Raw genomic sequence first — 13,044 nt, forward strand, 5'->3', positions numbered from 1 at the left:
CATCTGACAGATTCATTTTCCCTAGCTACCACACACTAATATTACAAATCACCTAATCATTCCTGACAGCCGGTTTACAAGGTCTGCAAGTCTGGGCGTCTGTGACTGCTTCATCCAGACAAACCATCTCTGACCTATTTTAAGAAGTTTTTGTTGCTGAAGACAACTCCCTTTGGAGAGGTGTGAACATAACGCTGCGGATCCACACTCTGCTGACCACCTTTCTGACCCTGGAACCTTCTCACGCTTCTGCTCATCCTGGCTCCTTCTCCCTCGGGTTGGAAAACAGCGTACTGACAAGGCTCCTACCTGCAGGAAGAACAAGTGCTGTGTGATTTCCTGGACCAGTTCCTCCTCTGCGTTCTCAGGATAAAATTTGGCCAGGAAGTGAAAGGTGACGGGCTCCTCTGTTGGAACATCGTGATCCAGAACCTGTGGGATACAAGAGCCATTCTCAGCTACTCCTTCCAGCTTCTTCAGCACTCTGTCTCTTGCAGTCAAGACACAGTTCCCTTCTGTTCAGATCAGCACATCTTTTGTCAGGCATTTTAGACATCTAGAACAGACGAACCAACCTAAGTAGTTCAGAAACCACAGTTAAAAAAAGAAAACAAACAAACATTTCTGACACTCATAACCATGCAAGGAAACAAACAAGGCAGAAACAAACAGCATGCGAAATGAGACAGCAAAGGTTGATCCTGATCTGCTGTGCGCGCATTGCCTCTTCGGAGCCTCGCAGAGCGATGCTATATCCTGCTACGCCACCATCCGACTTTCTCGTTGTTTCCCTGCACTGCCTCCTCTTGTATTTCAGTGTTGTTCCTTGCTACCTTTTTATTGTGCTGGCACTGTCCAGTTCAGATTCATGCTACTTTAAAACCTTGGCATGGCATGCAAGACACCCAGACCTCCCTCACGGTCTCGATTACCGTCTGGTTTTAGTGTAACATCCTTTGGATGCAAACAGAACCACATCCATCGCTTCTCTAACCCACCCCTCAGCAACCTGGAGGCTCGAATATTTGGGAAGCGTGTCCTCCCTTACCTCCATCTCCTTTTCACTCCTCCGGTTTTCCTCCTCCCTAGCTCTTCGTACATCTCAACAACAAAAGAAGCCGCCAAGATGCAACTTTACTGTTCTGCTAAAGGTTTTGTGGTTCAGGGGCACAGAAGAGAAACTTTTAGGTTTCATTTACATTACAGTCACCCTGAAGTCTGGCATCCCAGCACGGCTGTCTCCAAAATGCCTCAAGGGGATTCAGTGTGCACAGTCTGAGGCTTCACAGCTCAGAAGGAGCTGGGGTGCAGTATCGCTGCCAGCTCTTCCCCCTTTGACTTACAGATGCCATGGGAATGAGATTTAAATACACTTCGATACCCAGTTCACTTTGATACCACACATAACACAACCTCGGGTAATCAAAGAAAGAGGAAAAAAGTACATTCTCCTTTGTCATCCCACATGACCTCTCAAGGGAAATTTGGTTCCAACCTTCTTGTCCATTTTGAGCCAAGCCACTGTATCCTTGATCGTGTATTGAAGCCCAAAGAACCAGGTTTCTCGGAGTCCTAGTGTCCTGCATACTAGATCGAACAGGTCCTTCCCTTTCCACTTCACCTGCAGGAAAGCAAACAGGAAGCAGCGTTACAAAGATGGATTTCAGAATTTCGTCTCCGTTCAACCAAATCCATTCTTTTTTCACCTCACGATGCCTCTGAGAGTGTGGAGAAGGCATCTGGTACAGATAAGGAAATGTCCTAACGAAGCATACTTTATATCCGTCCATCTGATCTCATCTCCCCGACCACCAACTCCTCCCTCACTAGGAAACTGAGTTGTGATTTTTTCCACCCCTGCAAACAACGCTGTAAATAAAGCCCCCCCCGCTTCTTCCTCTGGCAACCCACCGACATTCAGCAGAGGACCTGAAGGGTCCGCTGAGGTTCCTTTCGAGCCACGCACTGCTATGAGCAGCCTGTTTCCAGCAAGAAATAAAAATCACTCAGCTGCCCCGTAGTGGCTTTAATGTCTCTACCTATAGCCCCAGGAAGCCCTGCACAAACTGCAGCATCAGCAACAGGGTTTCACAGACAAGGGCGCAACGCGTTCCTGAAAATCACAAGTGAAACGATCTATGGACGAAGCACGTTCGTCCAGAGCTACCGACCCTGCACAGGTAAACAGGAAAAAGAGCTCAGAAAAAAAAAAATAAATTAAATTATCCCTGAAGTCGGCAGTTCTCTCAGAGCACATTTTGATAGAGTCGAACTGTGTTTTCTACTGAAAATGTTGGTAACAAAAGCAGCTCAGGAGCAGAGAAAATTGGTCCTGTTCAAAGACCGTGTCCTTTGAGCAATCTTGCAGCTGCATCTATGTTGTTACCGAAGTTTGCTCATAAAAACAGAAGGCGTTGGGAAGCAGAAAGGTGAAGGGGGACATAAAACAGATGAATCTAATATGCCAAAGCCACTTTGGTCTTCCATCTGCACGGTGGAAACAATTGCTGGACCGAGACATATGGCCATTACTCTAAAGCCCTAGGGCAAAAGGATCTCGGCACATTCTCTTGTCACTACAACTCAATCTTGGTGCCACCTGGACAGCATCAATATTAATGCTCAGGCACGGCAGGGACTGCTGGTGCGGGTGACGCGCCGCTCCCGCTGTCACCCACTGCCGCCTTGTGGGCAAAGCCATTGAGGACAAGCTTATTGCCATTCTGCTGGCTTTGATTAAATGAGTATATCGCTATTTGCTCCCCCTCCCAGGGCACGCACACGCACGCTGACAGCCCCAGAATAGAATAAAGCCGATGCTACCCTCCAAAAAACAACACCCCAGGACGGCTCGCCACAGTCTCTCCGCAATTCATATCAAGAGCCGTCAACACCTCGAGGTCAAAAACACCAGGAGGAGCAAGTTTTGCAGTGTTGTAATTATAAAATCCTAATTTCACACATTTACCTAGCCTCCAGTCCCCAAGATGAGCTCCAGCTCGGCACAGGATGGCTCAGATTGCGGAAGATCTTTTCCTGACTATTATTTTAAGAGGGAGGTTAATTCGAGGGTTCAGACAAAACAGAGCGAGACACATTTAAACAGCTATTTTGTACCGTTTCTGTAGGCACATAAAAACAGGCTGCCATCAAAGTGCTATTTCTTAACTAGAATTAAACTGCTTTGCATAAAGCGTTATTGGCTTTTTTTTTTTTCTTTCTGCAAAGACCACATTTCAGCCTATCGCTTTAGAGGAGCAATCGCTGCCTGCACGCAGACAGCCCTGCACCAAACCTTCCCCGGGACAGGCTCCTGCGCGCTGCCGACGGGAGCGTCTCCTCCCCAGACATCGCTCCACATCCCACGGGATCGGCGTTTCGAACAACCTCGGAGCAACCCCACCGAGTCCCCCCCCGGCTGGGATTTCCACCGGCTGCGGCTCCCCACCAAGCCGCCCCTGCGGAGCTTCACGCAGGCACCCCAACCCTATTCCAGCTGCACCACTGGCACGACCCAAAGATCTCCTCCCTAAAAGCGAGCCGGCAGTGAGTTTCCAAGACGAGCAGTGAGCATTAAAGCAAGAACTTTGAGTGTTTTCCCCCACCCCACAATTTTAATTTGGTGACAGGAATATTTTAAACGATTGCTTCTGCTGCTAGATTTTACACCGCCGCTCTGTCATTGCACGCGTGCATTATGGCAGAAATATATATTTAACATTCCTGCCTGCACGGTGCTAAAGTCTCCAACCATAACACCGCACAGACATCCTCCCTGACTGTGTTGAATTACCTTCATTAAATATATAAATGGAACAGCAGCCACGTTTATTTCAACATACATGATTTCATTCCACACCTCGGTACTTAAAATAACGATCTGTATTCAAGTGGCAGCTTTTGACAGCTGAACTCCAACTGGTTTACAGACGTTCAGGACCTCAGCCCTCCTTACCCTTAGCTGATAGGCCTTGTATCATTAACTGCCACATTTCCTGGCCATAAAACACAAAAAAAGACCCCCCCAGGCAGGGGGAGATGGAGAGAGCTGCTCTCCAAGGCTGGGCAGAGAGCCTGGGGGCTGGCAGTTCCCCATCCCGTCCTTCTGCCCGTAACGCCAGTCCCCTGCTCTGCACTAAAGTGACACCTGAAGCACCAAGTCGATTTTGCAAGCCATTACAAGCTCCTGAAAGCAAAACAAAAAGGCTTAGAGGAGAAAAATCCCCTCAGCCACATGCCAGAGCGGCTGGCACGATGCTATAATAAAGCTCAATCTCCCAATAAAAAGCTACATCACGATAACCTTAACCCGACCCGCAGAACGGAGCCGGATGCGACCGCGTCGCTTCAGCATCCTCGATGAGCTGCAGGCGTCACCTCTCGCATTTGCAGCTTTGCTTTCTCCCATTAGCATGATGGCAACACGGGTTGTTAGATATATTCGGCGAGTCGTTGAAGGAATACGTGGACAAACTGCTTTATACTCAGGGTAAGCGCTGCAAGGCTGTTATTCTGCGGAGCTGGAATTTATGTTCTTTACTAAGTACAGAGTGCTTACAATTTATCAGCAGAGCGTTTTAAGTAAACAGCACTAAACACTTAAAACTCAGCAGCCAGTGGCTAGAATAGAGTACTTCCACTACGGGTTATTGGCATCATCTTTTTCTCCAGCGGAGACATCGCATTTGGCATCTATTAACAGGGTTTGCATTATTTATTAACCTGCACCAAGAGTCATTTCAAACTAACAGGCAACTGGACAATTTATTTTCACGCACAACCTTTCTGTCAAGTTTCACAACCGCTCCTCAGCTAACGAGTCGATAAACCAGCCGCAAAACCGAGCAGAAGGGTTATGAGATCCCCTCGTTACGGGGTGACAAGGAGGGAGGCCAAGCGCTACAGAAAATGGGCACAAGAGGGTGCAACCATCCTGCGCGGAGAGGGTTGCGCAGGGGGTCTACAGAGAAGAGCGATTCCCAAAACCCGCTGGCATAGGCTGATGCTATTCTTCCAACGATGTCAAATTGCATTTACAACAGCTATGTGGAAAGGACTTTTTTAACCATTTAAGATTAAGGTTCCTCACGCGAGAAGCTCTCCTCGGACACCAGGAAGGTGCCCAAACTCCAGGGGACAGAACCCAGCTCTGCCCAGGGTGGTGGACGGAGATCTCGCCTCCTTGTCGTCACAAACACAAACCCCCGGAGCTTCAGCCGTCCCTGGGGTCAGGCTGGGGAATAAGGGCACAAACGAGTGACTGGAGGACACGAAGGCAGCGCTCCCCAGCTCAGCCCGGGCACGCTGCCCCCCAGAGCGAGCCCACCGCAACGGTCCCTCCACAGCCCACACAACGCAACCGCTTCACGGGAGGCACGGTATTGGTTAAAGCATGACCTTGAAGAAACTACTAACTTCTATAAAACATTTTACTGCCCCAGTTCATCCTTAAATAATGCAGAAAATGGCTTTTCACCTTAGCAGATCATTTTATTAACTGTTAGTCCTGTGCCTGAGGTGAGAAGACAGCGCGGAGCCCCTGTTGTGATGACACGACAGTCTAAAGGACCAGGCAGAAAAGGGGATCGAGCTCCAGAAGCAATGCTCGGCTTCCACCGTGTGATGTTATTTCCATCTAGAAGCAAGCTTTAATAAGAGGATGTGGCACCTCTGCACTGAAACAGGGAGGGAGGTGGCAGAAAGGAGAGGGCAAGGGCTGAGCAGAGCATCCCTCCGCTAAGCACCTGGGAAACAATAAACGGGTAGGCTGTGTCTGTTCCTCATCCCACCGGAGGCCCAAACAAACCACCCACAACAGCGTACAACTGAAACGGAGATAACTTTGAGACTGCAGACCACGTTTATTTCTCCTTCTGGACTTAAATGATAACCGGAGTGCCACAGACAACCATTTATTTGGATTTAAAGCCCATTTGGAACCAATGGGGAATCAAATATGCAATATTCTTCCATTTTTCTAAAAATAAAGTGATGTCAAATACTTTCAGTTGCCACTTACTGAGCCACAAGACAGGGCTGTAAAAGTTATTTTTATTTACTAATGCTACACGACAACTCGATAATGAGCTTTTAATTAAAATCTATTTCTGTTAACCACCGAGGAGGCCAAAAACTCGCCCAGGCGTAACAACGCAGATGGTGCAGCCAAGCACATTTCGTGGTGTCTGCCCAAGACAGAGACAGAGCAGGGTACACGGGAGAACAAGCTGCTGCGGCTCTGGCCGGCCGGTACCCAAGCGCATGGGAGAGACGGAGGGGACAACAACCGATGACGTCCCAAAGCCTCACCTCACCCATAAGCTGGGGTTGCACAATTTAAGAGTTAAAGGGTCAAGCAGCAGCTCGATGCAGGGGAAGAAGCTCCAAGAGGCCGAGAGAAGGATCTTGTTCCTGCAGGGACCTCCGGCCTTCCCGTGCCGAGGATGCAGAGAGATATAACGTTAGACGGAGCCGTCTCCGTGCTGCTGTCGCACGATCTGCGGTACAGCTCACTCGTCCCTGCCCCGGCAAGGGCTGCGCAGGGTACCGATCCCGGAGCCTCACCTCACCTCTGTGCGGGAGCCAACTGCCGACGGACACGGGGTATTTCAGCACAAGCCTGACCTGCTCTGATGAGCTTTTGCACACTGATGCGCTCTGAAAACAAACAGCTTACCCCAGGGAAAGCCAAGCTAGGCTTTAAGAAGCCAGCGTTGTCAGCCTTAGGAGAGAGGGTTAGCCTTGCCCTGGCAATGGCCAGTTTACCTCTGAATGAAGCCAGGCTAAACCACATACGCTGTCAAATGCCTCTCTTCCAGTCTGAAGGGCTGTTTGATTTCCTAACAAAGTGCTGCCTCCCAGCTTCAAGTAGATTGTTTCTAGGGCTGCTTCCCTGTTCAAGTACTTTTGATTTCAAAAACCACCTACTTCAAAGCCACTGCCTGTACAAAGAAGAAGAAAAAAAAAAAGAGGTCTTAGATAGCATCAAACCTGGAGTACGTACACCTAGAGAGAAAGATTTTCTGTCCCAAACGCCTTCCCTCCTTCCCCTTTGCATCAACACACCTCCTCTGGACTAACCACAGCGACTGAGGACTGACAGCGGGTTTGAACCGTCTTTGAAGGGAGCTGGATAACACGGAGTTTCATAACCGGCTTCCAAGAGGCTGCAGTGGGACACAGGGGATCCAGAGAGCGTTTCAATGCAGGGTGCCGGCAGAGAAGCCAAAGAGGATCTGTGCTCGTAATAAGTCTCATGTGACTTGCGCACAGCTTAAGGGAATGCAGAACTGAACCGCACCAAGCAAGACATCTCTGAAAAATTAATTCCCAAATGACACTGTTGTGAATCAGCAGAATTTCTGACTTTTTTTTGGCATAAACCCCTCCAAGACATGAAGTGAGAAAACAGCCCTCACCTGCCGCACCTCCTGTTTAAAGAGATCGGCAGCAACCAAACAGCACCAGCCCCTGAGCGCTCGCAGAGAGCCGGCGCGGGATGGGGGCAGACGGGCACGCTGAGGAACCAGAACACTGACTTGACAGCTGGTATCCCGACGATTTACTGAAGATCATTTCGTAGCTGAGGGGGATTATTTCTCGCAGCTTTTTAAAATAGCTGTTACTGCCCACAGATTCGTCTTTTCCAGTTAACTTTCTGCCTGCTTGCAGAAGCTTAGCAGCATCGAGAGAGGTCGCTACCCCTACTAGCATCACCAAGCTGCTGCTAAACATTTAACTGTGGATGGAGGAATCTTTATAAACCCCTTCCAAGCATTCGGCAAAACAGGAGGAAGCTGGGGGCACTCTGCCGCCTGGGCTCCTTCTCTTGCCTTTTTATTTTGGTGCAGTGACTGGACAAAGCTCAAAACTCAACCCCGGTTTAGTGCGCCAGCTCTTGCTCAAAAACTTATTTGGCCCCAGATTTTCACTGCCAAATCTTCGCTTGCTCCTGTTTCAGGGGATGAGCTTTTGCAGCTCGGCTACATAACTCCCTACCTCTGTTAACAAAGAGACTAACGCTTGGCCGCACGCTGCTGAAACTGGGTCTTGTCTACTTACATGCGAACAGAAAAGCTTTACAACCAACCTCATCCAACAGGCCCTGCACCAAGTGGGGCACTGGGCTAGAAAGATCCCTTCCAACCAAGATTATTCTCTGGAGAGAGAGGAACAGCTTAAGCATTGAAGCAGTAACAGGATGCACATTTAGACCAGCAAATACATCAGACCAAACTTGCCTCTTCTTCCTGCTTGAACACTTAAGCTGTTTCTCTAGGTTGGCTGCAAAGCTTTTCCATTCATTTTTAACTTAAGACCCGCAGAAGCTGCTGCGGTCGAAGGATTAAGGTTGGGAAGCAGCTGGGCGGCTAGCTGCACCTTGGCAGAGTAACCACCCCTGCAGGCGTTTCAGGCCCAAGATCACAGGCACGACAGAAAGGGCTAAAGATAAAACACACCCGTCAGAAAAGGGGCTGTGGCTCCCGAGGCGGAGAGCCACTAACCCGACTGACCCCTGCACGGGGAAGAAACAGGCAAAGATGTGCACAAGACCAAAAGAAAGACTGATAGGTTCTCCCATCAACCAGGAACTTGGTTCTTGGAGGAAAAAAAACGCACATCGGAGTGCGCGAGACCAACGTGACAGCAGCCGTGCTCCACCACCGCCATCCCGCCGGAGGGACAGGATGAACGATGCCTCGGAAGACATGGACTCAAAAACACCGTGGGGTTTTAAGATGTTATGCCAGAGATAACGGATAACCAACTACCTCAACTAGAGAGACACCACCAAAATCACATCACTTTTGCCTCGTTGACTACTTTAATTTGGGTCGTGGCCACCATCAGCAACAGCAGCAAGTTGCGCCATCGGGGTAGCAACGACAGAGGAAACCATGGGCCGCGGCAGGCTCCTGGCACCGCGCTCTGAACTGACATCAGGCCATCAGTGCAAGCACCACACCCCGGCCAGCTCTGCTTTACACTACCGCCGCTTAAAACAGCTTCCCGAATCGGTACTCAAGCAGCATACTGCCTAGCACAGTGCTAATCGCCAGAGAACATCAACATTAAATGTCCTTCAACAAGGTTTCTCCTGCGCTGCTCTCCAAGCACAGAAAGCTGAAGGGACCACGTGGGCTATTTGAGGGTGTTCTCAGGAAGGTGGGGCAGAGGTAGGGATCGGTTTAATATGAGGATTTGAAGAGCTACGCAGATGTCTATCCTTCCTCAAGATGCTATCAATTAATTAGGTACAGGCTCAAACAGCCGCCATGGAAGTAACAAAAAGGAAGACACTCACTTTGTGCCTTCAAGATTTCCCCAAACAAATTATAAGTCTTTAAAGTGAAACCCCAACTGTGATTATTAAGGTTCATCACCGTGTTAGAAAGATTAAGATTTCATTTCTATGAATTATTTTAGATTTAGGCTCAATTTAGAGACATCATTTGCAAAGTAAACAGATGCAAAGCAGGTTTAATCTCTTAAAATACACAGCTGGGAATTTCTACGGGGCAGATTGAAAAATGAACACAGAAAACCAAGGTCCCCTCCAGCTATGGCGGTGTTGGTGGGGTCAGAAGAAGCGGGACTGCTGGGACAGGAGCCGGGGCTCTACAGTTTGCTCTGAGCGACCTTCAGTCCAGCCCCGAGAGCCAGCCATCAAACCAGAGCAGTGACGGATTCAGATCTCTCAGCCGCTCCTCACACTCTCCTCGAGGGCCGGGGCAGACCTCGCTAGCCCCAGCCGCCCGCCGCACTGCCCGGCCGGTCACTGCCGGGCCTTACACCCCACGGCCTCCGCCATTTCCAGCCGCCTGGCCACCCTCGAGGTCTCGGGCCTCTGCTGTCACTGCCTCGAGGTGAGGACGTCACCTCTGTCCTGCACGGCAGGGCTGGGAAGTCTACCTTGTGATGACACAGAGCACACCTCGAGAGCTCTGGAATAAAGTTTAAAGAACAAGCATCAGTTATATTGATCTTACACAGAAAAGCCACTACAGCAAAGCGCTGATCGCTCAGATGTGTTTACCAGCAACGCGATCAATACCCGTCCAGGAAGCCACCGGTTAAGCTATGCTACAGACCAGCACGCGTAGTGTCAGCCTCCCCAGAACGGCCACACACACCCTGGACCACTCACCGGCCGGGCATCCAGCTTCTGGAGAAGGAAAAGCGGGGAGAAAGCAACACGGCAATGCTCGGAGCAAGGCTGAGAGCGCAGAGGTAGGGCACGGAGAGGAGCGGTGGTGATCTGCAGTGGGGTGGCGGGAGGACGGGGGATTCTGGAAGTGGATGGGACTGAGGGCATGAGAAGATGGCACGGCAGGGTGACAGAAGTCAGCCCGCTCTGCCCGGACCGCAGCCTCTCCTCCCCGGGGACCTGCAGCCCTGACACGCAGAGAACGCAGGAGGGAGGAGGAATTTCCCGCTGCCCCATCCTGCTCCGAACACCCACCTCACAGCTCCCGAGGCTCAAGCAAACCGTGCTCCCCGGGATGGCTGCTGAGCAGGCAGGGCTCCCTGGCAAGGCCACTTGGACAGGCAACCTGGGGTGAAGCTGAGGTGTCAGCATGGATTAGGCAGCAAAACATTGCTGCACTCCTTCCTCCGCCTGCTCAGCTGCTATTTATCGAGCAGTTTGAAGCCTGAGGCAGGGAGCAGGCTCCAGCACTCCACGTACGCAACAAAACCCAACCAGAGGCACAACCCTGGGTCTGCTGGCCTCGCAGAGGAATCGCTGAAGCCCCAGCTCACTCCCTGCATGGGCCCAGGAGGTGCCTGTGGCCGGAGAGCAGCGGCAGCAGAAAGGGAGGGGATGAGCACAGGCAGGAGAAGCCGAGAGGCAGCGGCGGTTCCCCCGGCCCGGCTCGGCAAGGAGGAGTGCCCCCAGGAGCAGGCTACCGACGAGACCTCCCAACAAGCCATCAGCTCTCCGTCCCTGTCAGCACGAGGTAGCATTCATGGGCCACAAAAACGCATCTCAAGAGCCCTCCAAGCAGCATGACAGCAAGCCTCCCGCTGCACCTCCTTCCACTAATCCTCTAACGAGTGTTTGCGCAGCAAAGGTCTCACCCTCCGCAGCCTCCTGCTCAGGTCAGCAGTCCTCCTTCCCGCCCGACGAAGCCCACCGCATCGATGCACGCGCAGATACTCGGGCAAACACGGTGCTGCTTGCTCCTCTCCCATCCTGCCCCTCCAGGGCCTCAGCCCGGCAAACCTTCGGACAGGGGCCGGACCCCTTCAGGGAGGAGCAGGGTCCTCCTCCGATCATCGACTCTCCCACCCCTCTGCCCTTCAGGCGGGGCAGCCGAGACCACCGCGGGCACAAGCTCTGCTCCCGGCTCCAGCTCTCACCGTGTGCTGCCGCGGCGAGGACCAAGCCAAGCCCTTCCCTGGGCCACCTTCTCCTCCCCTCCCCTCCCTCACATCGGCCCCAGCGACTCAAGGCCGCAGCGTGTGTCTGATCCCTCCGCAGCGTGTGTCTGATCCCTCCGCACCGTCAGGCGTTGGCTGAGGTGCATTTCTGCAGAGTCAGCAAACCAAGGAGCTTTCCCCAGAGCCGCACAACTACGAGACAAAGACGGGGGCAGACACCCGGCCAGGGAGCTGGACTGCTTGAATGAAGCTTGAATCAAACTCACACCTCAAGCTGGGCTACCCTGTGCTCGAATAAAACACACTGCGCCTGCACTAAGCACGGTGTGGAATGCCCCACCACCCACCTGCACCCAGCTATTTCCCTTCCCTCCGCTTGAGCGCTCTGCGCTGCAGGACGACGCCTGAATTCCCCCGTGCATCCCTTGTGCACCAGCTCTGACAAGACACAGGAGACCCGAGCAGGACCATACACGCAGCTCGTGAGCTCCTTCCTGCGCTTCCAGGAGGGCTGGAGAAGTCTATCTGCAGCAACAAGCTTTTTTGGCAGGAACCTCCCCGAAAAGTCATCTGAAGATGCGCAAGTTGCATGTTCAAATCCCACCCGACAGCGTTGCTTTACTGCTGCACAAATCCCCTAATCCCAGCATGAAACAACAAGCGGCCGCGCCATTAAAAAAAAGAATTATTTACTTTTCATCATACATTATTACTGGCAGCCTCGGAAAAACACGCAAGAACGGAGCCAGGACTCTTAAACTCTCCTGGCAGCGTAACGGTGGGAAGCTCACACGACTACTGTCTACAATAAATCCTTAATCCCTGGGAAAGGCAGAAAATTCTTCAGAGCTGACAACAGATCTCAAGAGCAAGAAAATTTACGACGACAAACACCCCTCGGCTTATGGGCAATGAAATTCCATCAAGATTTGGCCCAGATTAACGAAATATAAACTATTAAATAAAGAAGTTAAACGGGGTAGAGATGGCTTTCAATGTTTGCGTGTCCAGGCCCTCTAGATCGGCTGAAAACGCGGCAACAACAAACCAGAGCCCTGGGGCTGACAGCAACCGCCCAGGGCAGAACCCTTCAGAGCCACCAAGGGCCCAAAAAAGGAAAGCGTCAGAGAAAAACCGGACACACCGGGAGCGGGCACCAGGACGCAGCCCCCAGGAACAGCCCTGGTCCTCGGGAGCGAGCTCGGAACTCGTGAAAACGTGAAAACTTTGTTCACGTGCGTTTGTTGAGCGCTTTGAGTTGGACCCGCGTGGATTCGAGCCTCGCCGCCCGGGACAGCTCCAGCCCCGGCCTCCTCAGGACGGCCGCTGTGCAGCTCCAGCTGTGACGGCCACACAAAGCTGAATTATAAAGAAAATAAACCTGAATTACAGCCCGCGTAAACCTGCATTATAACCACGGTGAAGCTGAATTACGGCCAGGATAGAGCTGAATCGCACGGCCCCGCTGTCCCACCCGGGCAGCCCCCCGAGGGGCTGCTCCGTGACCCCGTAGCTCCCACGGGCGGCCGGGGAGCCCGCCCAGCGCCGGCCCGACCCCCCCAGCGCCCGCTCCCGCTTCGCCGCCGCCCTCCGCGGGGCACCGGGCCGCGAACCCCGCTCCCGCCGGCGGCCCGGCCCCACAGCCGGGCTTCGGCCCGCTGC

General features: G+C 52.1%; 1 protein-coding gene and 1 long non-coding RNA gene across 10 annotated transcripts in view; both read right to left on the reverse strand.

Annotated features, from left to right (window-relative positions):
- Positions 1–13,044, reverse strand: part of NF2 (NF2, moesin-ezrin-radixin like (MERLIN) tumor suppressor) — a 48,947-nt gene that overhangs the window by 35,566 nt on the left and 337 nt on the right. For all 8 annotated transcript variants that reach the window (XM_072879678.1, XM_072879682.1, XM_072879676.1 and 5 more), the window contains exons 2-3: positions 1,496–1,621; positions 310–432 (exon numbers count right to left, since the gene is read on the reverse strand). In XM_072879678.1, coding sequence (XP_072735779.1) covers positions 310–432; positions 1,496–1,621 — 249 coding nt within the window. The remainder of the gene's footprint in view (positions 1–309; positions 433–1,495; positions 1,622–13,044) is intronic.
- On the reverse strand, positions 6,077–7,437 carry LOC140659723 (uncharacterized). 2 transcript variants are annotated; one of them, XR_012045201.1, is made up of 3 exons: positions 7,066–7,437; positions 6,766–6,941; positions 6,077–6,657 (listed from the first exon to the last, which is right to left on the reverse strand). It is a non-coding gene; the product is annotated as an uncharacterized lncRNA (long non-coding RNA). The 2 variants fall into 2 exon arrangements; XR_012045200.1 differs by having other exon boundaries at positions 6,077–6,941.

Source organism: Ciconia boyciana, chromosome 15, assembly GCF_034638445.1.
Source record: "Ciconia boyciana chromosome 15, ASM3463844v1, whole genome shotgun sequence".
Classification (NCBI taxonomy): Eukaryota; Metazoa; Chordata; class Aves; order Ciconiiformes; family Ciconiidae; genus Ciconia; species Ciconia boyciana.